This window comes from Actinia tenebrosa, unplaced genomic scaffold (genome assembly GCF_029948245.1).
Source record: "Actinia tenebrosa isolate PJP-AT-01 unplaced genomic scaffold, QUT_ActTen_1.0 PGA_scaffold4__44_contigs__length_22323623, whole genome shotgun sequence".
Classification (NCBI taxonomy): Eukaryota; Metazoa; Cnidaria; class Anthozoa; order Actiniaria; family Actiniidae; genus Actinia; species Actinia tenebrosa.
The window spans coordinates 10,270,414-10,295,016 of record NW_028292581.1 but is presented as its reverse complement, the minus strand read 5'-3'; the positions used below and the strand labels follow the sequence as shown (position 1 = coordinate 10,295,016).

General features: G+C 37.4%; 4 protein-coding genes across 8 annotated transcripts; all 4 read right to left on the bottom strand.

Moving 5' to 3' along the window:
* Positions 1 to 15: 15 nt before the first annotated feature.
* LOC148907032 (uncharacterized) lies at positions 16 to 2,291 on the bottom strand. Its single transcript, XM_089036638.1, has 3 exons — positions 2,198 to 2,291; positions 1,734 to 1,891; positions 16 to 1,588 (listed from the first exon to the last, which is right to left on the bottom strand). The coding sequence occupies exons 1-3, from the start codon at positions 2,230 to 2,232 to the stop codon at positions 252 to 254; spliced, it is 1,530 nt and encodes a 509-aa protein (XP_088892764.1). The 5' UTR covers positions 2,233 to 2,291; the 3' UTR covers positions 16 to 251.
* Positions 2,292 to 3,365: 1,074 nt separating this feature from the next.
* Positions 3,366 to 8,956, bottom strand: LOC116307503 (uncharacterized). The gene is made up of 4 exons (XM_031717779.2): positions 8,776 to 8,956; positions 5,460 to 5,549; positions 4,576 to 4,718; positions 3,366 to 4,167 (listed from the first exon to the last, which is right to left on the bottom strand). Exons 1-4 carry the CDS (start codon positions 8,837 to 8,839, stop codon positions 3,937 to 3,939), a joined length of 528 nt encoding a protein of 175 aa, XP_031573639.1. The 5' UTR covers positions 8,840 to 8,956; the 3' UTR covers positions 3,366 to 3,936.
* Positions 8,957 to 11,189: 2,233 nt separating this feature from the next.
* On the bottom strand, positions 11,190 to 15,894 carry LOC116307610 (uncharacterized). Its single transcript, XM_031717882.2, has 4 exons — positions 15,750 to 15,894; positions 14,870 to 14,959; positions 14,004 to 14,122; positions 11,190 to 12,748 (listed from the first exon to the last, which is right to left on the bottom strand). Exons 1-4 carry the CDS (start codon positions 15,811 to 15,813, stop codon positions 12,533 to 12,535), a joined length of 489 nt encoding a protein of 162 aa, XP_031573742.1. The 5' UTR covers positions 15,814 to 15,894; the 3' UTR covers positions 11,190 to 12,532.
* Positions 15,895 to 16,613: 719 nt separating this feature from the next.
* On the bottom strand, positions 16,614 to 22,043 carry LOC116307223 (secretory phospholipase A2 receptor). 5 transcript variants are annotated; one of them, XM_031717399.2, is made up of 4 exons: positions 21,654 to 22,043; positions 21,129 to 21,456; positions 18,599 to 18,874; positions 16,614 to 17,592 (listed from the first exon to the last, which is right to left on the bottom strand). In XM_031717399.2, exons 3-4 carry the CDS (start codon positions 18,846 to 18,848, stop codon positions 17,381 to 17,383), a joined length of 462 nt encoding a protein of 153 aa, XP_031573259.1. In that variant the 5' UTR covers positions 18,849 to 18,874; positions 21,129 to 21,456; positions 21,654 to 22,043; the 3' UTR covers positions 16,614 to 17,380. The 5 variants fall into 5 exon arrangements, with proteins under 5 accessions (XP_031573259.1, XP_088892310.1, XP_031573274.1 ...); XM_089036184.1 differs by having other exon boundaries at positions 21,129 to 22,043; XM_031717414.2 differs by lacking the exons at positions 21,129 to 21,456; positions 21,654 to 22,043 and adding an exon at positions 20,145 to 20,335 and having other exon boundaries at positions 18,599 to 18,879.
* Between the last annotated feature and the right edge of the window lie 2,560 nt (positions 22,044 to 24,603).

The following is a 24,603-nucleotide window of genomic DNA, read 5'->3' as shown; positions in this document are numbered from 1 at the left end:
AAAACAAGAGTCATATAATTGGCAAAATAATTTAATTAAAATTGGTGTTCTTGAATTAATTCAACTTTTTATCTTTTCATGAAAAAGATTTCAATTGATATGAATTAATTTGAAATAAATTCATTGAATAAAATATATTGTAATAGTTGTTTTATGGCAATACTTATTAATAATATTTTTTACGTATTGCATAAATTATCCTTTTTTCAGTGTTATTTGAATTTACCTAAGAAATAACACAGATGATTGCATTATGTTATATAGTAAGTAAAATAAAAGGTATCAACTCTGTCTTTGCTCTCTTGAAAAAAATTTCTGTCAAATAGAATTCTCTCATGAAAATAAAGATCACTACTTACAAAGCAAAAAAAGTCACACCATTGTAAACAAGTAATAGCTAGCTGACATTGTATTTGGTAAAAAAACTCATGTTTTCGTTTAAGAGCAAAGTGATTGGTGTCCTTGTCAAAAGTTAAATAATTCACATCATGTAAGCTTTCAACATCTTTACATACAACTTTAATTTCAAGCAAACCAAAAGGACTCATAGCATTTTCAGTGGCTAGTTCCATGTCAAAGACCTTGCGATCAGGAGAACACCCTAACCATGGGCAAACAGGATGAATAACAAGACCACATGGATATAAGTTAACAGAACTGTTTTTTACTTTGGTTGCATAGTTATAGGCTGCATATGGTTCCATCTCAATTCCCTTCTTCATTGCTGCTGTTTGGACATGACGGGTTGGGTCTAGTTGCTTGCATAAAGACTTGAAGTTAGCTTGTCTTTTAGCTACTATGCCAAATTTACTGGCTGTTATTCTTTTCTTCCTTAAAGTGTGCCAAAGTTGACACTCACTTTGGTCTCTAGTTCTTTCTTCTAAATGAAAGGACATTTCCTCATCAACTCTTAAGGAGGTTAGTGTAGCTGATTGCTCAGCATTTAAACAGGAACTGAAATTATTGGTAAAAGAGGTGTTGCTGGTCAATGGTAAGGAAGGAAAATCAGTATTAGCATAATCATTAATGATATAGGAGGAAGTAAGCTTCTGTTGATAAGATAAAATGCAACCTATAGGAACTTTGCCAAATCTTGTAGAAATTGCAGGGAGGTTTGTATCAGACATGTCAGGTAAAAGGGTACATATGAGAGGTACAGGCTCTAGAGCTTTCAGGTTTTCTTTGAAAGTAGAGTCTAGCAGCAGGTATTGGGAGGCAGGGGAGTACAAAGAGCTCTTTATAGATTTAGTATAGTCCGCTCCTTCTCTAGTTTTCTTGACAACCACTTGATCAACACATTCTGGCGTGATCTTTTTTCCCCTAGGAATATTCCACCTTTGTGCTGACATAGTGCAGGTAAGTTCATCGGGCAATGCTGTTAGACCCAGCTGCTTGCAGTGTGCAATCAATAGTAAAAGTGCCAGGGTATGTTGACAGGCTCCTCCTGCACCAGCCACGCACGAACATTTCCCATATAAATTCTTGTTTTCCAGTAGGCACACAATAAATACTGAATGTGGCTTCTCTGATTTTTTCATCGAGCGAAAACATTTACTCTCTATCGTTGCCTCTTCTTGACTATAGCGAACTAAGAGAAAAAGTCAAATTTTAACAGAGTCCATTGAATATACAAGCACGACAAAGTACAGCCAGAGTTAACAACTAGTACAACAGCACAAGCATTGACCGTTTTTAAAGCTTTTTCGTACATTTTAATTCCCCAAAAAACTCACCTTTATAATCATGGAGATATCCTGTTTCGGCAAAAAATTTGTAGGCTTTTTTCAGACTCGTTGAACCTCCGCCAGTCTTTTTGGCAAATAACTCTACGTCGCCAAACGACAGTTCAGGCATCCTGGTAAGGTCAAGCGACCCTTTTTTCGCCGGCTCGCTAAAGAATTAGATCAATAACGATGAAATACGTCCTTGGAATGGAAATGTTTACTAACATTTCATGAGTCTGTGTATTGTTTTTAAAGTTTTCTAGGGGAAAACCCTTTAAAAGCAAGTCCCAGGTCAAAGACCACGAAAAAAAGTTGCGATAACAAACAGGAAGCGGCTTTGGATTTGGTGAAAAAATTAGCGTAAGAATTTTTCTTTCGGACCAATCGAAAAGTAAAATATGCTTGAAGACTCCATGGGTACCAATATTTGGTAGAAAAAAGCTAAAAAGTTACGTCTAAGTGGTTGTACTAACCTGTTTTTGTCGCCTTCCGGTGCGACGGCGGCCATCTTGATGTTTGTTTACATAGCGCGCGTTTGCCATCCAAGAAGTCACGTGATTTCTTAGTGCAAGTCTCCTATTGCTCCGTTTTGCAGGGTAGGGAGGCTGAGCGATGCATTAGAGTGTATACCATGCATGTGACGTCAAAGCAGCTTCATCTGGGGGACAAAATAAAAGAATTCCAATCTCCTGAGAATTACACTGTAGAACATATTGTTTTGTTCCCCAGATTGAGCCGCAGTCCAATATGCTGCAAGGGGTCTATATGGTGAAAAAGTGCAGTTTTGTTGGTCTATGGTCCAAGGTCTACTGAACTTACTAATTTGTGTAGATTTGTGAAATTTCTTAGTTTTTTCATGGATATGTGGTATGCACTCTGACAAAAATATACAAAAAATTCATTTAATGCTACAGACTTTTGCAGGTCTACAGTTTACTGAACTTACTAATTTGTGCAAATTTGTGCAATTTCTTACAAAGTTTTGCACAGATACACCTACTTGCAAGAGCGTTGTCATACAATATTAGAGCATTAGTAATTTAGTGAGAAAGGAATACATTAAAAGACAAAAGATAAAGTTCAGCTTCAGTGATCTTCTTTTGTTTTTTAATATCATTCCTATCCCACTAAATTACTGTTTTATGGTATATTGGTTCTCTAAGGGAGCCAGATCTAAATGTTGTCCAAAATAGGACCCGATTTCATTGATTTCTAAAGATTGTGGGTGTAGAATTTCAGGGGGGATTTCAATCTCAATCATGCGTAGAGGGTGGAGGGGGGGGGGGGGCACAAAATTTTAGAACTACACAATCTTAACAGTGTAATGTAACATTTGTAAGCAGATGACATAAGATGATTGATAATCATTTAAAATTGATCTGCTAACATATGACTGACTGATACATGCATATTCAGACCCAGCACATTGACTCGTTTCTAGGCTTTGTGTATCCACAGGAGCAGATCCATGGGGTGTCCTGCAGTGTACTGGTTACCCCCACTCCCAACGCTGTAATTAATCATGCTCTTTTGAAGCGATGCATAACATCTATATATACATTTCTTCATTTGGGATACCCCCTAACAAATTCCTGAATCCACCCCTGTATCCACAAGTTAAAAAAGAATGCAGACAGACTCTTACTATTCATTCCACTTTATTCAGTCATGCTAATCATCACATTCAAACCCTTTTTGAACATTTTCACTGTTCATTTTCTTTGTATAGTAAATCACTGTGTGAGAATAAAAATCCTTCATACTTTACAGTCAAAGTAAGAAAAACGGGAACAGCTAAAGTACGTCTGAAATGTTAACCATTATGTTCTGATCAATCACATGCTAGATTGAGTTCATTTCTAATTAACAGTTGCAATAGGACGTTTGCACAATGGCGTCATTGACCTCTACTACCAGACTCCCTTGCACACTTTCTTTCGTTCAGTTAATTAGTACCAATTGTCTTACTATTCTCATGAGGGAATACAAATTTAAATGAGAAAGAAAATTCGCGAAGCATCTTGGTAGTGAGAGTCAAATGACGCCATCATGCAAACGTCCTATTTGAGTGATCAGAACAAGACGTTTAACATTACAGATATATTTTAGGTGTTCATGGTTTTCTTAGTTTGACTGTAAGTACATTTAGTATGAAACAATATATGTTAAACGTAAAGAAATGAATAAAGATGAGTTTGAGTTAATCCCAACTCTAATCACTTTTTGCTTGTGCTTCGGCGGTTTCTTCTGAAGCCGGAGGTACTACTGCAACTGGTATGTGAGCATGATGGACACAGTAGTCACTCACACTACCCAGGAATGTACGGCGAATCGTGCCCACACCACGAGAACCCATGACAATCATGTCTGCCTTTTCATCATGAGCAAATTTGCAGATGACTTCTCCAGCTTTTCCATTTTCTTTGAACAGCTTGAAGCAATACTGAGGACACAAAGGAAAAAAAATTGTAAAAAGGGTTACTTTATTAGGCATTTCAAGGTTGAAGAAAAAACTCAGTCGGGTTGGCATTGCAGTGCATTGTGGTACTGTTTTAGGGAACATTTTTCCATGGTTGCATCTATTTCCTCCCCTGAGGCAGTCCCACAACATGTGAAAACGTCATTAGAAAAAAATTAAAAGATCCCCTAAAAACTTATGATGGTCCAAAAAAATGAAAGGTTAGGGTCCTCGGAAAAAATTGAACCAATCCCTAGAAGAAAAAAAAGGTCCCCAGAAAAAAATTGAAGTGGTCCCTAAAAACGTCGCCAGAAAAAAATGAAATGGAACCACTCCTATTGCACCGCTTTTACTAATAATATTATGACATAATTTTTGAATATCAGATTTTACCTTGTCTTCATCACCAGGATGCTTTTCACTTTCTTCCTTATTGTGTCGCTGACATTTCCTTCCTATGCTTTCTAATAATTCTTTTGCTTCGTCATCTGCTCTTTTGACAAGATTACTCCACTCTTCATAGTAAGCAAAGCCATCTAATGAGAATAAAACTATATTATCTCTGCAATAAAAAAATCCAGGGCAACACACGGGGGTCGGCATCACATTTCACGCCACAAATAAACCATATCATAAAGTTCAGTTCATTTATTTATTGGATTTGTAATTTTCTTCATTTTCAATCTTCATTTTTCATTTGCAATCTTCTGTTAATGTTTTTTTTTAAATTAAATCTTGAATCCTAGGGCACAAAGGGGGGGGGGGGGGGGGACCTACTATATATAGAAGGGTGGGGTCATGCTCATTCAAAATTTTGAAAATCACCCCTAAAAGGTACCTGTGTCCTGTCCAGTTGGGCATGCAAATGCAAACTAATTATTTTTATCCCTAAAAGGTACCGGTTATCTATGATCTAAGTGAAAGAAGTCAGATAATGAACTGGAAATAAATATCCTGAATTACAAATGCCATTCTGAATGTCATATAATATCAGATATCTTATTGCCTCAAAAAAACCATATGAGGTACTGGCTTACTTTCTGGTAATCCTTTTAGATTTGTTACAGCCTTAGAGGTACCAGATTTCAGATCTTGAACCCTAAAAGGTACGACAAGCATCCCCGCCCTTGTATTTATAGGAGTCCCCTCCAGTCCCAGTGCACATTGTAGACAATGAAAAACAAAAGCTTTATAGGGGAGATCTTTTTTTCCCCACTCTGTCAAGAATTTAGTCTACCACTTGACACTAGCTGAGTAAACATCTAATGGGTACTTACAAGGATAGGGTGCAGCAGGCATGGTTGGTAGTTCAAAGGCATGGATAACAAGAATTAAATCACCTTTTTGGTGTATATTCTCACAGTAGACTGTATAAACAAAGAGATAAAATCATCAATATTACACCCATTCTCAAAAACATCAAATTTGACAGTTTTGCTGCCATATAAAAAAGTAGCTTTTGGTGTAAGGATGTCAATCTAGTTCTTATTTCTACGACATTGATGACAGACTTGATAGACATCCCATTAAAACCAGCTTTATCTAAATAAATATTCTGCATAACTCTACATTATGCGCATGTTATAACCAACAAGTGAAGTTAATGTAGGTCACAGTGGGCAACTGACAGGCTGCACAGTTGCAGATCTGCACAATCAGGTCAATCACACACAATTCTTCAAAATCCATAAAATCCTGTTCAATTTGTCTAAACGTTTATGATAATCAGGCATTCCTCTTGATCATTGTGATTTTCTTCACAGCAGGAAGCTTCCAAAACACATTGAGAAAATCCCCTGCTTTGTTCGAAACTGTTGGAGTAGATATAAAAACAACAAGGCGTCCTTCTCATGCCTGAGTTCTAGTAATTCTTGTATGTATACTTAACAACATTATTTATGCACAGAATTAGTCACTGGGAATATCCTGCAGTATCCATCATTTCAACAGATCTCTCAGGGCCCACCACCACCAAGATTAATAAAATACACCCCTATTTGTGGACTATAGACAATGTGAAAAAGGGTGTGTCCCTTGATATACCTTAGTTCATCAGTTATAGAAAACAACAATGCTTTCGTTAAAAAGAGTATATCGAAATTAGTGATCCAAAATTTCAGTGTAGTAACATTAAATGATAAAAAGGTACAGCTGTTTGAAATTAGAAAGGTTTGTATGGAAACAACAACCAAGGGCCTACCAGCCTTGCTATCATGTTTTTGGTATTTTTCAAATGCTTATAACTCTTCAGGGATTTAATATATGACAACAGAACTTTCCGAAATTACTAAGTATTATTTAGAAATGGTATTTCTTGTAATGAAAAAAAATTTTGAAATCATGAATCGTTCATGGTGCTTGTTCCCAGTCATACGCTCTTTTTTCATATAGTCTGTTGTTTTGACCCTATTGCCCTTAGGCTCTAATTGCAGATCAATAAAATTAGGCACTAATTTTGGTTCATTGTTTTGGTTCCATAGTCTCAAACTGTAAATGAGTCTGAAATTCAAAGAAGTCTACATCTACATCTATCTTTATCATCCTTAACACCATGAATATCACCACAGGTAGCCCAAGCTTGGTTTCTGTGGTGTCATGTTATGACGAAATGTATGGGGATTCATCAAAAACTTCAATAAAATCGTTGAAATGTAAAATAAAGCCTCGAAATTTCAACCGATCATTGAGAAATAACACTTCTTTCGCTCTGTGTGGTTATTTTTTGAATTTAGCCTGTTTTAAGGATTTTTTCCCCACCAGTAAGAAATAAGAGAAGGTTGGAGACTCGGGATCCCAAAAGCGAACCATCACGAGTCTTTGATACCTTGTACCTCTTCGAATTTTCTTTCCAGCGCCAAATTTTAGTCATAACCCTTCTCTAACATCCCTATAGAACTGAGAAAGCCCATTAGAGATTAGTCTTCACGTCTTTAAGCCATGAAATTTGCCTGTATTCACAAACTACCTCGCTTGTTCTGACCCGTACTTGGAGCTCACTGTACACCAGTTCAACGGATTTCCTTCAGCAACCGACCCAAGGTCACGATGGGAATCTTTGTATCGTAAATGTTATTTCTCAATGATCGGTTAAAATTTTGAGGCTTTATTTCACGTTTCAACAATTTTATTGAAGTTTTTGATGAATCCCCATACATTTTCTTATAACATGACACTACAGAATTACCACGCTTGGGCTACCTGTGGTATCACAAGGATACTAAATAAAAACTAGAAAAATAAATATGATAAATATAAATAAATAATAATAGTAATGATCATATAATAAAATATTAGAAGTTAATAAAATGCATATTTACAATATTCAATAAATAGAAATTAATGACAAATATATTAATGAATGATGACACTTTGATTTTTTATATTAATTTTATATCAAATTTCATTTCCTATGCAGCACAGGACTTATCTTTAACACCCACCCCCAATAAATAATTGCCATACCAGCCCTCACCCCCCCTTGGCTCCGAGTACCTTTCAAATTTCATTTCTTATGCAGCACAGGACTTTTCTTTACAGTCAAACTACCTCAAGCCTGAACACGTAGAGGTCATTAATGACTTTATTTTTGGATTCTCGATTTCATTATTCGATTCATTATTGAAAACGAATCTTCAAAGCCTGGCATATACAAAAGCCAAGCATATATGCAACTGAAATGCAAAAACAACTTTTTGTGCAAGGAATATGTTATATTAATGACTTACCTTCTGTTTGCGCTATAAACAAGAGCCTACAAGCCAAGTTAATCGAATTTTCAAATTATTATTATTTTTTGAATATTGAAGATTCGTTTTCATTAATGAATGTTCAAATCGAATAATGAAATCAAGAATCCAAAAATAAAGTCATTAATGACCTCTACGTGTTCACGCTTGAGGTAGTTTGACTGTAACACCCACCCCCAATGAATAATTGCCATACCAGCCCTCACCCCCCGTTGGCTCCGAGTACCTTCACTCATATTTACAGCTCGATACAGATTGCCACGTGTATTTGCATAAATCTCATAATAGCTCTATCTATCATTAGAGCAGCTGGTAAGCTTGGATTCCGAGGAAAGAATTTTTCCAACATATCAAACGAACTTTTCATGAAAAATAATGCAGTTTCATTTTGACTATTCACGAGTACAATAATTGTCCTTGCATGTAAATGTAAACCAATCTAAACCAGTGCTATAATAATGCAGTAATATATAATTTTCAACATATGATTTGAGGTCAAAATAACTTTTTGCATATAGTGGCTCTGTCGATAAAGGATTCGATACTAGTATGAACGTTTGTACATAATTTGTACAAAACGTTCACCCAATTCTTATCTTTATGCCATATTTACATATCGGCCAAACTCAGTCCAAAAAAAGTCATGCAATCTGTAGAAAAATAATTTTACCCGCCCAAAAGACTTTAAAATGTCTACAATAATTTACCCAGTCTTTTTTTGGACTATAATATCGATAAATCGTGGGTGGATGCTGAAATATGTGAAGACTTTGTTCTTTGTGTGAGGCGACATTTGATAGATCAACAGACGAGCTAGTTGAGACACAAATATTTTCGTTATACTTACATTGAAAAGCATTATAACTGTGAGGGCTACCATCTACTGCTATTACAACCTTTCGTTCGCCCATGATATCAGTGTATTTGTGGTTGGTTGAACCAAATCTCTTATTGCCTTTTCTTGCTCCTGAGACCGCTCGCTTCAACAAGTACAGTCAGGTACAGACATCGGGTGAGAAAAACCGTATATCACGCAACACACTCGTGACTTGACGAAGGTTTCACGACTAGTTTCCGACAATTTATCGATAATAGCCAAAAATGTAAAAAAAATGATAGTGATTTTCATAAAGCCGTGAAATAAATGTTAGCGTAATAATCATTAAAACTAGTACGAGTTATTACTCATTAGTTATTACTCATTTATTACGAAGTAATAAAAAACAGTCAATACTTAGTTGTCTCACTAATAACCACTATCAAACATTAATATTTAACAATTACTCGCCGAAGGCGAAGTGAATATAGGGCAATAATAACCGAAACGAAGTTAAGGTTATTAAATTATTCCCGATATTCACTGAGCCCGAGATGAATAATTGTTTTAGTATAAGATACACAGGTGATTGTTTCAAAAAGAAGAAAAAAAGAAGATAAAAGACACTTTTTCCCGGTAACAGCAACAAAGCGGCTGGCCGCCATTTTGGATTATCGCTGGAGGTGATTATCCTGCGATAGTGTGAGTTTTTCGACCAATCAGCGCGCGAGATTTTCAATAATCACCTGTGTATTTAAACTAAGTGTTATTAATAGAAGTTAATAGCTAAATTTTGTTTCACGGGTTTATGAAATCACTCTAAACAAATCAATAAAAATTCATTTCGCCATTTGTTTTCGAAGGTACGAGGCAGCTTCAGCTTCCCGCAAACACTTTATAGAGGTTAATAGAAACCGATAGACAATGCAAAATGATTTTTTTACGGATTAAGCGTTCGCGGTCTGCTTCTTGAGACAAAAAGTCCTAAGATTTGAGTTGAGAAATAATATTTATCTTTATTATATAATTACCAATGAAATATCTATTTTTCTCTATTTCGAAAAATTGATATCTTCACACGTGAAAATAACATATTATTTTCACGTGTGAAAATAATCCCATTGCGATGGCTATTCAAAAATACAAGGAAAGAATTGCCTGAAAAAGCCAAAACATACTTCATTGATAATTATATAATAAACAGAATATTACATGGCCGCTTGGAGATACGAAATTTATCTTCTCGTGTTGAAAATCTCTCACTCGTTCGTTGCGCTCACTTGTGAGAGATCTTTTCAACACTCGAAGATAGATTTCGTATCTCCGCGCGCCCATGTAATATCCTCTATATACCCTACGAGCAGGGTTAGACATCCCTCTGATATATCGGCAGTGCGCCCAGGGTCAAGGGAAGGGGAAGGGAGAGTATCTTGCCCTTCTTTCTTCCGGCCTTGACCCTTTGCGACTGGAAAAAAAATACGTGGGAGACGACTGGGGACGAGTCAGATGTTGAGATTTGTTGAGATGTTAAACACTGAAAGAAAAGTTAGGCTCTTGTGTTGATGGGATTCCTGTGGATTACTGACAAATGCGCACCATTGAAACTATAGCACTCACATGCACTCTTATACATTCTTTATTTACCACTTCCACTGCAGCGTTCACACCACAAATCATTTTTTTCGCGCAACTTGTTAATTTATTCGTTCAGTTCTTTCTTATTGTCTTTCATGTAATGCACGGTAGACTAAAACCGGCTAAATAAGCAGGGGCGTAACCAGGGATATTGCAGGGGAGGTGCACAGGCAATGATTTGGAGAACCAAAAAAAAAAAGGTAACCAAAAAATAGCAGAACCAAAAAAAAAAGAGATAACCAAAAAAATAGCAAATCCCCCAAAAAAGGGATATGGGTGAGCGATTGTTAAAAATGCTACAATATGCAGATGGAAAGTGGTCTTGATTTAATCAAAAAAAAATTACATGCAATTTTAAAGCAAAAGTAGATAGATGAGCGGACCTTAAGCTTTTATGGGGGGGGGGGGGGGTACACGTGCAACCTGTGTTCCCTCCTGGTTATGGCCTTGATGAGGAAGGTAGCTGGGTTCTAACTGAGAGCGGCTTTCGTATGACTGTGAAAAGCTCACGGCACGAACACAAGGCATACTCCAGCCCAATCACATTAAGAGAATTTACTCTCCATCCAATCAAATGCCCGAAACCCGGCACGAATTGAACATGGCGTGGACATGGTCACGCCGAAGTAACCGCACTGCCAGAATATCATTGCGCGAGAAAATAAAATCCCAAATCAAAATTCGAGGAAACATCACGGTCGCGGCAAGGCACCCATTCAGCACCGAGTTTTTCACAGTCTTACGAAAACTGCCGATGTACATTACGTCGTACAAGGAACGACATAACACAGACAAAATATAAACGCTACAGTTTTTGTTTGCTTTTATTGTGGGATACATGACCAAACTTATAACCACATTAGCTCACATTGGGAGGAGCAGCATTGATTTTTTTACATTTTTGACAAAAGCACTTTGGGTGGCACTTTGCAAACTGCGTTGGACATGTTTGCAGTTGATATTTCTGAGCTTTTCAATAACCTGCAAAGTAAACAACAAACCCGATCTCGTAGTATGCTGCACATCAAAACCGACTGTTCACTGAAATGTCTGTCTTAGCAACAATGTTTTCATTTTTCATTAATTTTTCCTTACAAAAGTGAAGATTAATGTCTATATCTATGTCACGAACTAATGTTATTTTCGTTTGAAAAAGAAATACTGATTCGTTCCAGTTTTTCATCTCCCAAAACCTAATAAGATGCAAACCTAATAAGATGCAAACCTAATAAGATGCAAACCTAATAAGATGCAAACCTAATAAGATGCAAACCTAATAAGATGCAAACCTAATAAGATGCAAACCTAATAAGATGCAAACCTAATAAAATGCTTTTTAATACCTTAAAATTAAAGGGGATGTGATTTACCCTTTTGATTTATCAGTAGCAAGATAAGAACCATGTAGTCTATATGTTATGCATCTTTTAAACGGTCAGCTAAGACTTGTTGGATACAATAGCTTCATTTACTGAATACCGTCTCTATTATTGCCGGTAAGTTTAGAGAAGGAAAAAAAAAAACATTGGAAATTGAAACTGGTATATACTACAGTGTTCCCTGCTAGCCAGAGTTGACTATCAGCATCTAATCCATAGGGTAAATTATTGTTTAAATCGAAAAAACTAACTATAAATATCGCAAGACTTCTCTAAGAAACTACTACGCTACTCGCTTGTCTAGATTTTGTGTGCACGGTCGTGACCACATGACCAAGCAAAATCCGTAACTAAGACATATCCCTTTGAAGTTTGCCGGGTCTCCTAACCAGTTCCCCTCTAATAACTCTGCTGCTAGCAGAGTCTCTCTTCTCTTTCTCTCCCTTCTTTTAGGCGGGGAGGAGGGAGACTGCCGATGTAGAGCGTTTTCTTTGAGACAAACGAAACCAGTTTTAAAACATGTAGTGTACATGTACATGTACAGGTACATGTAGTGCGCATGAGCAAATGTAACACACCGTGGCGCCAAACGTGAAAATGACAGCGTTTCTAAGTTACGCCACGCATACGCGACAAGTATAACGTCCTACATCGGCAGAGTCTATTTTTCTCACTCCACCAAAACAAAAGGAAAATAGGCTCTGCTAGCAGGGAAACTACAGTGTAGCTGTATTTGCAAGAAATCCGCACAAAAAAATCTTTCTAATAATAAATTACTTCTTGTGTTCCTCAGGAGACGACGAACGTACCACAGCAACTGGAATGTGAGCATTGTGCACGCAGTAGTCGCTCACACTACCCAGTAGAGTACGTCCAATAGCACCGAGGCCACGACAACCAATCACAATCATTTCGGCTTTCTTGTCTTGGGCAAACTTGCAAATGACCTCTCCAGGTTTCCCGTCTTCTTTGTACAGCTCAAATTTAAACTAAGAAATAATTGCAGTGTGAAGAAAAGTTTTTACATGACCCTTTATCCTATATCCTCAAGGAAACGCTATTATTTAGATAAAATCTGCATTTTTAAAAGTAAAATTTAAGTTTTTGGTTGATTTTCCGCCGTTCACTAGGTTTTATAGCTTGGCCGGAAACATAAAAATTCTACAAAGTGCGATTTTTTATTTCAGGAGAACTTGGAATGATGGAGACCGTTTTTCAATACCTTGGACAATTATTCACGTCTCTACCACTGCAAGCTCAACGTTCGCACAGCTAGCTTTCAAGACGGCGCAGGGAAATGTGAAGGGGACTATTATTAGGGAAAAAAAGAAAAACTTTTGTTCCACGCTGAATAGCGACTGACTAGCCAGTTGTTCACATGGAAATGGCCTTTTCACGTGTGTGAGAGAGGCTAGTCAGTCACTAATCAGAGCAGAACAATAGCTATTCAAATTGTTTGCACTAAATAGCACTATGGACGGACAGGGCTGTAACCACCATTTGGACAATGGTGCAATTTAATTTTGTGAACTGGTTATTTTATTTGCAGTCCTTTGACTAAACGTTGTCGTTGATCGGATCATCCCTACGCGCCTAGACCAAAAAGGATAACGGGTAAATTAAGATGAATAATTAATTGTTCTCTATCAGTCGGTGACAATCGCACAATGGAGAGCAAAGTGCACATTTGTCTTCGCGTTTTACGCAAGGAAAACAAGAGCCGTTTCACATCATATTCCATCAAGGATGTCCCAAATATCGACAACGTGCAGGCGCTAAAAGATTATCTGCTTGAGCGTTGTTCAGACGAGTTATCGCCGGCTACAGATAGTAGCTTCAAAATAGGTTACTTTGGGGATAAGAGCCAAAAATTTAGTATTTCCAGTCCAGTACAACTTGCTCAAGGCGTGTTAGATAATATATGCGGTCTAGCTAGTAACTGTGAATTAATTATCCCCATGATCCTTTTCGGTCTAGGCGCGTAGGGATGAGGCCGATCAAACGACAACGTTTAGTCAAAGGACTGTATGATGTTGTCATGCACAATAAATATTTTATGAGGGAGAATAATGGTTGTGACATTAAAAAGTGTTCCAGTATAAAACTGGACCACCCATATTGATGGCTATGGCCCTGGATGAAACAATAGGAAAAAGAGATATTCCACTATTTTCATCATTTAATCCAAATAAATTTTAGCACTGTTTCACATATTGTGGTTTAAAAGACTCATATATTATGTACCTTGTCATTTTGTTTACTGTGTTCTTCACACTTTCTCCCTATTTTTCTTAATACTTCTTCTGATTCTTCATTAGCCTCCCTGGAAAGGTCGCTCCACTGTTCAGCATAAACAAGGCCATCTTCAAGGAAACAAGACCAGCCATCTCAAATATTGGATGGACGTCTTTGCAATCATTTTACAATGCTGGGACTGCAGAGAAATTTTTGGATTGAGGGGAGGGAGGCTAATATTTCAGATACACTACTTCTGAATGCTAATTTTATATCAAATAGAAAATAGGGTAATCATCAAAAATTGATAGTTAGAGTTTCAGGTTTGGGTTTATAGTGCTCCACTTTTCATAAGCTAGCAAGCCTCCATAATAATTTATTACAGAAGTAGTGTAGTGGTAGAGTACTCAGCATTCACCTCTAGTGTTTGGGTTTGATTCCTAGACTCAGCAGATCACATGTGAATGATGTTTGTTATTATAGGTCTCTCCCTTGATTTAAGGGGTTTTTTCCCCCATTTTCCTTCCTCTCATCCTAATATTTCAGAAATCATTTCTGAATACTGATATTATTTTGAATAGAAAAATTGGGGAAATATCACAGGTAGCCCAAGCTTGGTTTCTGTGGTGTAATGTTATAAGGAAATGCATGGGGATTCTTCAAAAATTTCAATAAAATCATTGAAATGTGAAATATAGCCTTGAAATTTTACTTGATTATTCAGAAATAGCACTTCTTTCACTCTGTGGTTATTTTTTGAATTTAGCTCGCTTTAAGGATTTTTCCCTCACCACTTAAAACGGGCTAAATTCAAAAAATTCATTTATTTAATTGAGCCTTTCATCAACTGAAAAAATCCCCCTCAATATACTTACAAGGATAGGATGCTGTAGGGATTATGTTCAGTTCAAAAGCATGAATGACAAGAATCAAATCGTTTTCTTTGTGCAAGTTCTCACAGTAGACTGAAAAAATAGAAAGAAACATTTTTACATTCTTACGAATTAAACACACATGCCACAAAGTAGGAAGTTTACAGATTACATATCAGAAAGTCAGACTCCCATTCATATGACACAAAAAGTGCACATTTTGCAAAGAGTATTAAATTCAGCTACCAATAAAGCTCCTGTAAGCTCTCGTTTGGGCATGCTGTGGTGACAAATCAAAAAGGCTCAAGAGCAGACATCTTTGTTAATTCTTTTTAGAGTGCAAACAATATAACCGTGAAACTTTAGTAATGCTAAATAGCACAATTTCATGCAAATTCCATTGTTTTCTATTGTTTAATTAGCACTATTTTGTACTATTTAGTAATTAGTGCTTCACGGATTAATTGTTTGCACTCTAGTGCTATATTTTATATCATTATTCCACTATTGTCAAGATCCTATTCATTATGTGAGATTTATACAATGTAAAATTTGCCAATCGCTGGCCAATCGTATAAAAGTTGTTGTAGACACCTGTGAATTAACCAGTCATGCAATGCGACTAGTATATGCGTACAGCAGTAAGACTACGATTGTATTTTATAAAGCATACTTTACGTACGTGCTTGTAAAGCATCGTTTAAAAACACATAATAATCTATATCATAAATAAAAAAGCATCATCAGTTCGGTAGTGTTTGTCGTCTGTTTAGTGTAGCCCACGAGCAGCGCATTCTTTTTACAGCTTGATGAAAGGAAAATGTAGCAGCAAAGCGAATTGAATTCGAGACTTTTAACATTTCATTCGAATTGCTTTACTTACAGTTAAATGCTTCGTCGCTGTAGTTACTCCCATCAATGGCTAACACAACTCTTCTTTCAGCCATAATAGCGATTCGTACGTATATCCTAGCTGTATCAAAACACTTTCAAAGCAGATGAAAAGCCTTTATCGGTACTTTGCAGCCAGCGGGAATTCACGAAATAATAAAGTCACCGTCCGTGACCGGCAGTTTGCAACTAGCGGGAGGTCACGAAATAGCGCAGCGCAGCCGTGACGGCATAAAAACGAAGACAAAGGCGAAATTCGGACAAACAAACTTACAAGTTTACTTTCAGCAGATAATTTTCACAGCCGATCGCAGTTGATCTTAGTTTACATGGGTTATTATTGTAGCTTTAAGTAAAAATAATAAAATCGGTTCGTATAATCCTCGTAGCGTTAAACAGAATGCAATGTTTGCCCGAATCTTTAAGCTATTTTTAGAATCAGTGCGCTGCGCTATTACTTTAGCCTGCGTGGCGACTCTTGAGAGGCGGGTTGGGGCATTTATTCCTGCAACACTGATAAGTTCACTTACTAAGGGAGGGGGAAGAGAGGGTACGGTTGCACTCGTTTTTATTTCACTGTGCCTATATTTGTGATTGTGGGGGGGGGGGGGGGGGGGGCAATGTATCATTTCCCCGGCAAAACTACAGGAGTCCCGAATTAATCAACTTTTGAATTAATTACATTTTGGTGCCAAGAGCAAACGTTTGGGGGTAAGTGAACCCCACCCCCCCCCCCCTCGCGGGTGCCCGTGCCCCCCGTAACCCCTCCCTGCTAGTGGTGAGCTCTATTTGTGTTCGTTTTTCTCGCACTTCCCAAACTTTATTTTGATGGATTAAGCGAACCAGAAAACATCTGTTTAGTTTTGATTTTTTGGTTTTTTTTACTTTTCCTTGATGCTGTGCGCTAACAAGCCAAGAGGTATTAATAAATCGCGAATTGCTCAGCAACCCCATCTTTATGCAAAAAGACATTTAAAACCATTTAATAGGATTGTTTATACAATAATTAGCTACAATGCGCCTTATTTTTTCTAATGTGCGTTGCGGCCCTCAATGGACCTTTCTCAAAAGTATCTTGGATGTGAGGCTCACATGGAAATAAAAAGAGCTGATCACACTTTTTCTTTATGGTACTTGTGCCATTTTTTCGTATATGCATGTTAGCCTCGTCTTCAAGACAATTTCAAGGAGGGTGCAAGAAATTTCCAGTCCCTCCATACTTCATCGTTATTAACCAATCATTCGGAGGGATGTAAAAGGCTCTACTGAGGATGTAAAGAAACTCTGGCGACAGTGACCACCCGCGGTGCCTACACTTCATACTAACCATACACGTTACCCATTAACAATTCTTGGGCCGATGAAGCAAATCATTTATACATTATGTCTTAATGCGACCCACAAACACTTATTTTCTTTCAAAAAACATTCGTCTTTAGTGCAAGATAGTCTGTTGTATTTCTCCTCAGCTTTTTCTTAGATGTATTAAAATACACTCTCGTACCCAGGGTCCTCCAGCGCCTTCCTGTTTTGTTGTCAGCCGGCTGGACCACACATTCAAACTAACCACATACACATAACATTGAGTAAAAGCATCTAGTTAAAATCTGTTACTACAGGTAGTTACTCTGCTGCTTTCTCACAGATGAGAGGCTTTTTCTCAAGGCAGTGTCTACCAAACCATTGGCCATCTTTTCCTGAGGCTGCACAGTGGTGATTAGTCACCAGCGATGTGAAGTAATCATGTGGGCTGCCATCTGACCATGAAAACTCACTGGTATGGTCCGTCCTGTTTAAGCCAATCCAAACAGCTGACAGGTCTGGAATATCAATCGCTGAAAGAAAAGAAAGTTAGTGACAAAGAAAAATCAACAATCTGGAAAAGTGACTAGATTTACAAAGAGTAATTTTCATATTGGCCCTTTCTAGAAAATCCCTCGAAGCGCAGGAGAAACTATAAACAACTCTACCTACTTACGACGAGTCCGGGTCGCTCTCACCGCTACGCCTACCATGCTTCCACAATTCTATTCAGTGCCACTAAATATTCATTCGTTTAACATTTGATAGAAAATTAAAATATTATAGTAACAACTAGCTTAGGTTTACCATGTAAGCACTCTTATATACAGGCACCGCTTATTAAACTATACAAAATTAACCAATCAGGGTGTGGAGTTAAACTGGAGCCAATCAGGAGAAAGCAGAATCAAAAGAATTAATATTGTCCTCAGCCAATCACACCGTTTTATTCCAACGAGTTGTTGACAACATATAAAAGTTCTCTTTTATGTATATTATGTGATCATGGCTTCTTCGGGCCAAGTGGAAACCTCTTTATATCTTTAATAGACCCTTTTCGAGTTCCAAATTATCGCTGTGTTCCTTGATTACAGACTCATTTACTCAGGCTTAGCCTCGAATCAGTGTCTAATTACTCGCAAATACCAACGGTAAAGTAAAAAATGCACAACTGCAACGATACAAACACTTTGAAACTTGATGGATCTTGACTGGAACACGTGAATATTCTTCACGCATCGAGGCTAAGCCTGAGTAAATGAGTCTGTAATCAATAAACACAGCGGTAATTTTGAACAGGAAAATGGTCTATTAATTGTTAACTTTGTAAGAGCGGTCCCGGCCCGGTTGGAGTGTCTACACGGTAAAACCATGTAGACTGCTTTCAGAAAGTAGCTATAGATTGTCTCAGCTGTTTGATTAAACTTGGTTTCATCACGCCTTAATTAGACCATGCACGTCCCTCGTTGTTGGTTGACCGTACTTCACTACTAGTATGGCATAAATATATGAGGAACCCAAAAGGCATTGTTCACTTACATTGTGCAAAGTCTTTCTTGATCTCATCGATATGTAGTTTTCTGTTAAACATTTTAGGATTGCTAATGTGTCCTTTAAAAGAGTATAAATCTGAACCATGAAATCTGTTTTTTTGCATCCCAAGGGTATAGGTGGAAGTATCCTTGGTAGTCGCTCCTGAGAAGGTACCAAAGAAGTTTAATGTGGCTTCTATTACACCATTAATGGCGAGTTCTGCTGACGTTGTAGAGTCATCACTTGTCCAGCTCATCGCGATATGCGTCCAAACTCCATACTCTATACTAACAAAACATTTAAACATGCGTCAACCAGAGAATTCACACACACTCACTTGCACATCTGGAATGAGAAAAAGGTCTTCTCCCCATTCTTAGCTCAGCCCTTCGCCGAAAGTTTATTGTATAATAGTTCTGTGCCTTGAAAATCTAGCAGTCATAATTAAATTACCGTGAACTGGAGATATTCCCTTCCCTGTCGTCCCTGTAAAGCAGCGAATTTGTTTCATCACAACTGCGTACACTATCTGAATCAGTTGTTGCTCCAAAGTCTCCCCCTATATAGTCGAACTTATTGAACTAGTTGTATTAAAGAATATATCCTAGTCAATTACGATGAGATGCCGCTATGTTATTGTTCACATCGTTCGCCTACATCGTTCTCGAAGTTCTTCCATACACTGGTGGAACGAAATCCCAAAACTTCACTATGCCAATGTCCTCAAATTCCCAAAGTTTCCTAGGTTGAAATTTTTAGAGAGGTTCTGTTGTAGGTTCATGTTGTCGAGCAAGTTTTATTCATCAAAGATCTCCCACAATATACTAAGCATAGAGGTATCCCATAACAGCTCATAACAGATTATCTTTGCGCAATAGAGACCTTTTCGAGTTCCAAATTACCGCTGTGTTCCTTGATTATAGACTCATTTACTCAGGCCGCTTAGCCTCGCATCAGTGTTACGTTTAAATATTCACAAATACCAACGGTAAAGTAAAGAATGCACAACTCCAACAATATACAAACACTTTGAAATTCGACAGGCCTTGACTAGAACACGTGAATATTCTATACACAAAATCGAGGCTAAGCCTGAGTAAATGAGTCTGTAATAAAGGAACACAGCGGTAATTTGGAACTCGAAAAGGGTCTATTATGATATCTCGGCCATCCAACTGTTAGACATCACAACTTTCGAAATTTACCATAGATCATTATATCACGATGATTATAACACATCTAGCAAGAATAACAAGACCAATGGAAGTGGATTCCCAAACTTTACCTACAAAACCGCTATTTTCGATTACCTGGCAGAGGAAATGGCGCTTTTTATTACATTTCATTGTTTCCGTTCCGCAGTGCATCGTAGTTGACTAGGATACATTAGTCTAGAACGGGCCTTACTGTAACATTTTCTCGAATTTTACCTGTCTAGAAAGCCTCGTTATCATAATGGATTTCTAGTGTAACTATTGAAATGATTGCGAACTGCAACTACCTTATTTCATTTGTTTTTTGAAGCGGAAATTGCGGAAACAAGAGAATTCACCTTTTCGACGCTAGCCGTCACGTGGTATAAATTGTGTTGGATTGTGTTACGGTCACCAAGAAGTTCTGGCATCGTTCTCGGATTCCCATACAAATGTACTGACTGTAAATGAACTATTTACTTGGTTTGTTTAGTTAGTTCTCTAAATACAAGTAAAATATCATTTTTCTAACTTGATTAAAGCTTTTCTTATTGCAGTTAAGAGAGCTAACTAAAGAAATCTATCTAAATTTGTTCTTTAAATAATGAATGAATCAATACAATTTTATTAAGAAAACTAAACCTTCCTTTTTTTTGACTTCCGCTGCTTGATTCAGAAATTCGGGCACATCCTGGTGGTCAAAATCATTTTTTTCTTTAATAATAACAACTAGCTTTTACCCATATGTAAAGGGTATTCCTACTGTAGTACGGTAGTAGGAGAAAAAGGTGTTATGCAGGTTTGTAGTCAGGCTTTTTGAAGGGTGAATGGGGCAAATCTTTGAAGGTGTTTTTTGTTACCTTCGACTGAAATTGCAAGCCAAAAATATATCTAACGGTATCCATATGTGCGTCGTTCGGTAATTTGAGGCGGAATTTTTATAGAGAAAATTGTGCCCCAAGAAAGGGCTAGTGCTACTGCCATGTTGAACAAAATATATTTTGGTAAAAAGAGCTTATTATCTTGGTTGAGTCATTGCAATAAACACGTAAAATAAAAATCGGTTGGAATGCGGGTAATATCGGGTTATACGGTTATATGGTTAGGCTGCGTTCATAATGTATACGATCCCCCCTAAGCAAGGCTTGTAGCTTATTCCAGAGGTTGTGCATCCCCCCTTTTTCCTACCAAAATTTTCCCGATCCCCCTTCAATTTCACCTGCCCACACCCCACCCCCCCCCCCCCCCCCCCACTCCCCACCCTAGGGATCCCAGTGGAGTTAATGCAGGATTAGCGTCGCAATTAATTAGTTTAAAACGGTTTTAACTAAATATCAACTCACCCCCATCTGGTTGTAGTCTGTTCCTTCTCTAGACACCAAGCTACCAGGACTGGCTTTCTTACTGGAGTTATTCAGCTCACATTCAACGACACCCCAACTGGTATGACGAACGTTGATCGAGAAACACCATGGTAGCCAAACACAAGCATCCCAACAAAGTTCTTCTAAGTTCATTGTCGTGGTTTTGATGACGTGATTTACTAGTGCCTTTCCTTCTTCTTTGACGAAACGATAGGCTTCACAAGATTCGGCGAAAGAATTACGAAATGACGCGAATTGTAAAAACACAGCGGCGAAAACAAGAAACTTCGTGTAGATATTCATATTTCTGTCAAGAATAACAATCTCTTTATGAAGAAAAACGAGAACGTTATCGATCCATTAGTGCTTCCTAGTAATCATCATTATTGTTCAACATTTTTTTTTTTGTTTTTTTTTTTTTTGTTACACTCATTAAGCTACTGATATAAAACGAAAGCGTCGGATACTACGAGTTAAATAAAGCGTCTTTATTGACAATCTTACCTACGTGTCAGCTATTATCGTTAACTGGGAACGGCTTCTTGCAGCTTGATTTCTTTCTTTTTACCAAATGTACTAAGCAAAACTGACCAAACTAACTGTTGTTTCGACTCTCTTGTTATCTCCTACAAAATCAGCTCTATGAGTACTAGTGCTGGTAAGCGGTTTATTTTGAGTCTTTGAATACTCCTTGAATACTTCACTTTAGGCGTAGGCAGGTGGAAGGGTTTCTTAGATGCATTTTAATTTTTGATAGTATCCAGTTGCGCATTATGGTCTGCCTTCAGAACAATAGCTATTCAGTTATCTCTATTTACAAAACATATTTTTTCAAGGAAAAATTCAAACGCTCAAAAAAGAATCCGGCAAATAAACTAAAAAGCCTTATCGCACCAAAAGACCACAGGCTAACCACTCTAATAAATGAAGGAAATACTAAATGGTGTCTTGTCTTTGTCTTTTTATTCGCGCGCGCTATCGATTTTTTGTCATCTCACCTACCCCCCTTGGTAACAATTTTGTTTTTCTACTATACAATATACTAACCTTGTTAGTATATTGTATAGTAGAAAAACAAAATTGTTTTATATAACCTTGTTAGTATATTGTATAGTAGAAAAACAAAATTGTTACCAAGGGGGGTAGGTGAGATGACAAAAAATCGATAGCGCGCGCGAATAAAAAGACAAAGACAAGACACCATTTAGTATTTCCTTCATTTATTAGAGTGGTTAGCCTGTGAAAAGACTGAAAAAATGTCAATCAAGAAAGAAAGTAAAATTCCAGTTCTAACTAATCATAACTGAAAACCAATAATGCTAAGTAAACAAACTTTCTAAATACTAGACACTACTGCCTAGCGACTACTGCCTTGGGTGACACATGTTCAAAATAATCATCCATCTTATCTTGGGGGGGGGGGTGGGGGCATTCTAAACTTCAAATTATTTATGCAGCGATATGCAGAAATTCTGATTCTAACACTTGGTTGCTTGCATTTCAGACTTGTAGTATACATTTACACAAATATCTAATGTAATACCATGATCACCTCGGATTTTCAAACCCGAATTTCCCGCATGCATAGAACATGAGGGAAATTTAGAAGACAAAGAAATCCTTTGTCTTTTACTAAATTTTCCTGTCGCATATATTAAATGTAGGGAAATTTCATAAAAGACAAAGGATTTCATTGTCTTCTAAACCCCCTTATGTTCTAATGCCTCGTCTCCCTCAGGGACAACTCACTGCCGCTGAAACTGAATACAACGTATCCTACTTATGATATTACTGCACGGTTTCCATGTGGGACGCGTTCTCAAATCTGCGCATGCTCAGTCATAAGATAAATTGAAAATGACAACTTGTTTTTAGATTCTATTTTTGTTTTTATTCCACAAATTTTCCCTCGTTATTCGGGGAAATTTAATCACTAACTTCCCTCGTGCCATGGTATTACTTAAAGATATACTGATTAGTTTTAGCTAGGTTTGGCTCCAGCTTTAGTTACACTCATAATCTAACAATACTGACCTTGTTGCAAGAGTTTGACTAAACGGAATATATATTTTTATTTTTCTACTCAAATCTATCAGGGACTCTGATTTTTGTCTGCGTTGGCTTTCTAGAGACAAATCATCCATTATTTATATACTACTTCCCTAACTCATATAAAAAAATTCATCATGTAAAATTAGATTGAAATAATTTATTTTTGCTTTGTTTTGCTTTTTAAATCCGCTACTTTTCGCTATAATTGGTATATAACATTTGTGATAGACCATTTTAGGTTATGCTAGACTTATATGAGTCAAAAATAACTGTTATGAATGTCGCGTTCTGCTTGGAGCGCGTGCTTTATGAGAGCACATTGCACGCGCGCGCACTTTCCGTTGCGTCATTCCTATCTATCATTGTATTTTGTATTTCATAAAAGAAATAAAAAACTTGCTTGCCGTGCTGTGTGCCGTTATAAAGCACTTGGGGATTGGCAGAACACTCGAAAAGTGTCCAGAAGCACTGCGCTATGCGTCGTGCTTCTCCTAACACTTCTCTCGTGTTCTGCCAACCCCCGCGTGCTTTATGACTGCACACAGCACGCGCGCGCGTTTTCTATTTCTTCAATTTAACACTAATGAAAGGTCATTTTCAAGGCCCGAGCAAAGGAGCCCAACATTGTTGGGCCCAACATGTTGGGAGCGTTTGAACACCATGTTGCGTGTTGTTAGGCCAGGACTTGTTGGATGTTGTTGGGTGAAGTTTGAAACTCGTCAAACACTTTTTTTGCTTTCTTCGCTTAGGACTTCATTTATAACCATAACTGATGTGCATTTTCGTTTCTTTTCACGTTGTAAGGATGCAGCATGATGATTTCAAGCAAAATGGCGGATAAACAAACACTAAGTTTGAAAGGTATTGTGGGTATATTCGTCCCAGGATCCTTTGCATTGTCTTCATAATGCCCAACTTGTTGGGACTTGTTGGGACCGTTTGAACACAATGCCAACATTATCCAACAACTCAGCCAACAATGTTGGGTGTTGTTGCGCGCGTTTGTTCGGGCCTTCAGTTTGCAACCTCTCTGGAAGTAGCTATAACATTAATGGTACCGTATCAACCTTTTGAAGGGTTCATAGCACACTGAATTAATCAGACGTAATAACTATGCTTGATAAAACAGGAATAAGCACGCAACAATGCCTTGGTATTGGTATTTCCTTTCATATGGAACTGCACCCCAAGGTTCCTGTTCCTCTTTAAAACTCCCTGTTTTCCTGTTCGGTTTTCGCCACTATTTATTTTGCAGATAGGAATTCAAAAGTTTTTCAAAAGTTTAATTTCAACCACAAATGATCAACATCTGTATCCAATATTTGGCCTAAAAGAATAACGAACTTAACAAATAAAAGTTAAATAAAAGTTAAACTAAATTATTAAAAAAATAATAAATAAA

Excerpts from the sequence above, each read along its gene's own strand:
- LOC148907032 (XM_089036638.1), bottom strand. The coding sequence starts at position 2,232 with ATGGCCGCCGTCGCACCGGAAGGCGACAAAAACAG. Across the intron at positions 1,892-2,197 it reads CCGGAAGGCGACAAAAACAG|CGAGCCGGCGAAAAAAGGGT; the intron begins GTTAGTACAACC and ends CTAATTCTTTAG. Across the intron at positions 1,589-1,733 it reads ATATCTCCATGATTATAAAG|TTCGCTATAGTCAAGAAGAG; the intron begins GTGAGTTTTTTG and ends TTTTTCTCTTAG.
- LOC116307503 (XM_031717779.2), bottom strand. The coding sequence starts at position 8,839 with ATGGGCGAACGAAAGGTTGTAATAGCAGTAGATGGTAGCCCTCACAGT. Across the intron at positions 5,550-8,775 it reads CAGTTATAATGCTTTTCAAT|TCTACTGTGAGAATATACAC; the intron begins GTAAGTATAACG and ends TTGTTTATACAG. Across the intron at positions 4,719-5,459 it reads GCCTGCTGCACCCTATCCTT|ATGGCTTTGCTTACTATGAA; the intron begins GTAAGTACCCAT and ends TATTCTCATTAG.
- LOC116307610 (XM_031717882.2), bottom strand. The coding sequence starts at position 15,813 with ATGGCTGAAAGAAGAGTTGTGTTAGCCATTGATGGGAGTAACTACAGC. Across the intron at positions 14,960-15,749 it reads CAGCGACGAAGCATTTAACT|TCTACTGTGAGAACTTGCAC; the intron begins GTAAGTAAAGCA and ends CTATTTTTTCAG. Across the intron at positions 12,749-14,003 it reads ACAGTAAACAAAATGACAAG|TTTAAATTTGAGCTGTACAA; the intron begins GTACATAATATA and ends ATTATTTCTTAG.
- LOC116307223 (XM_031717383.2), bottom strand. The coding sequence starts at position 18,899 with ATGTTTAAATGTTTTGTTAGTATAGAGTATGGAGTTTGGACGCATATC. Across the intron at positions 17,593-18,598 it reads CAAGAAAGACTTTGCACAAT|CGATTGATATTCCAGACCTG; the intron begins GTAAGTGAACAA and ends CTTTTCTTTCAG.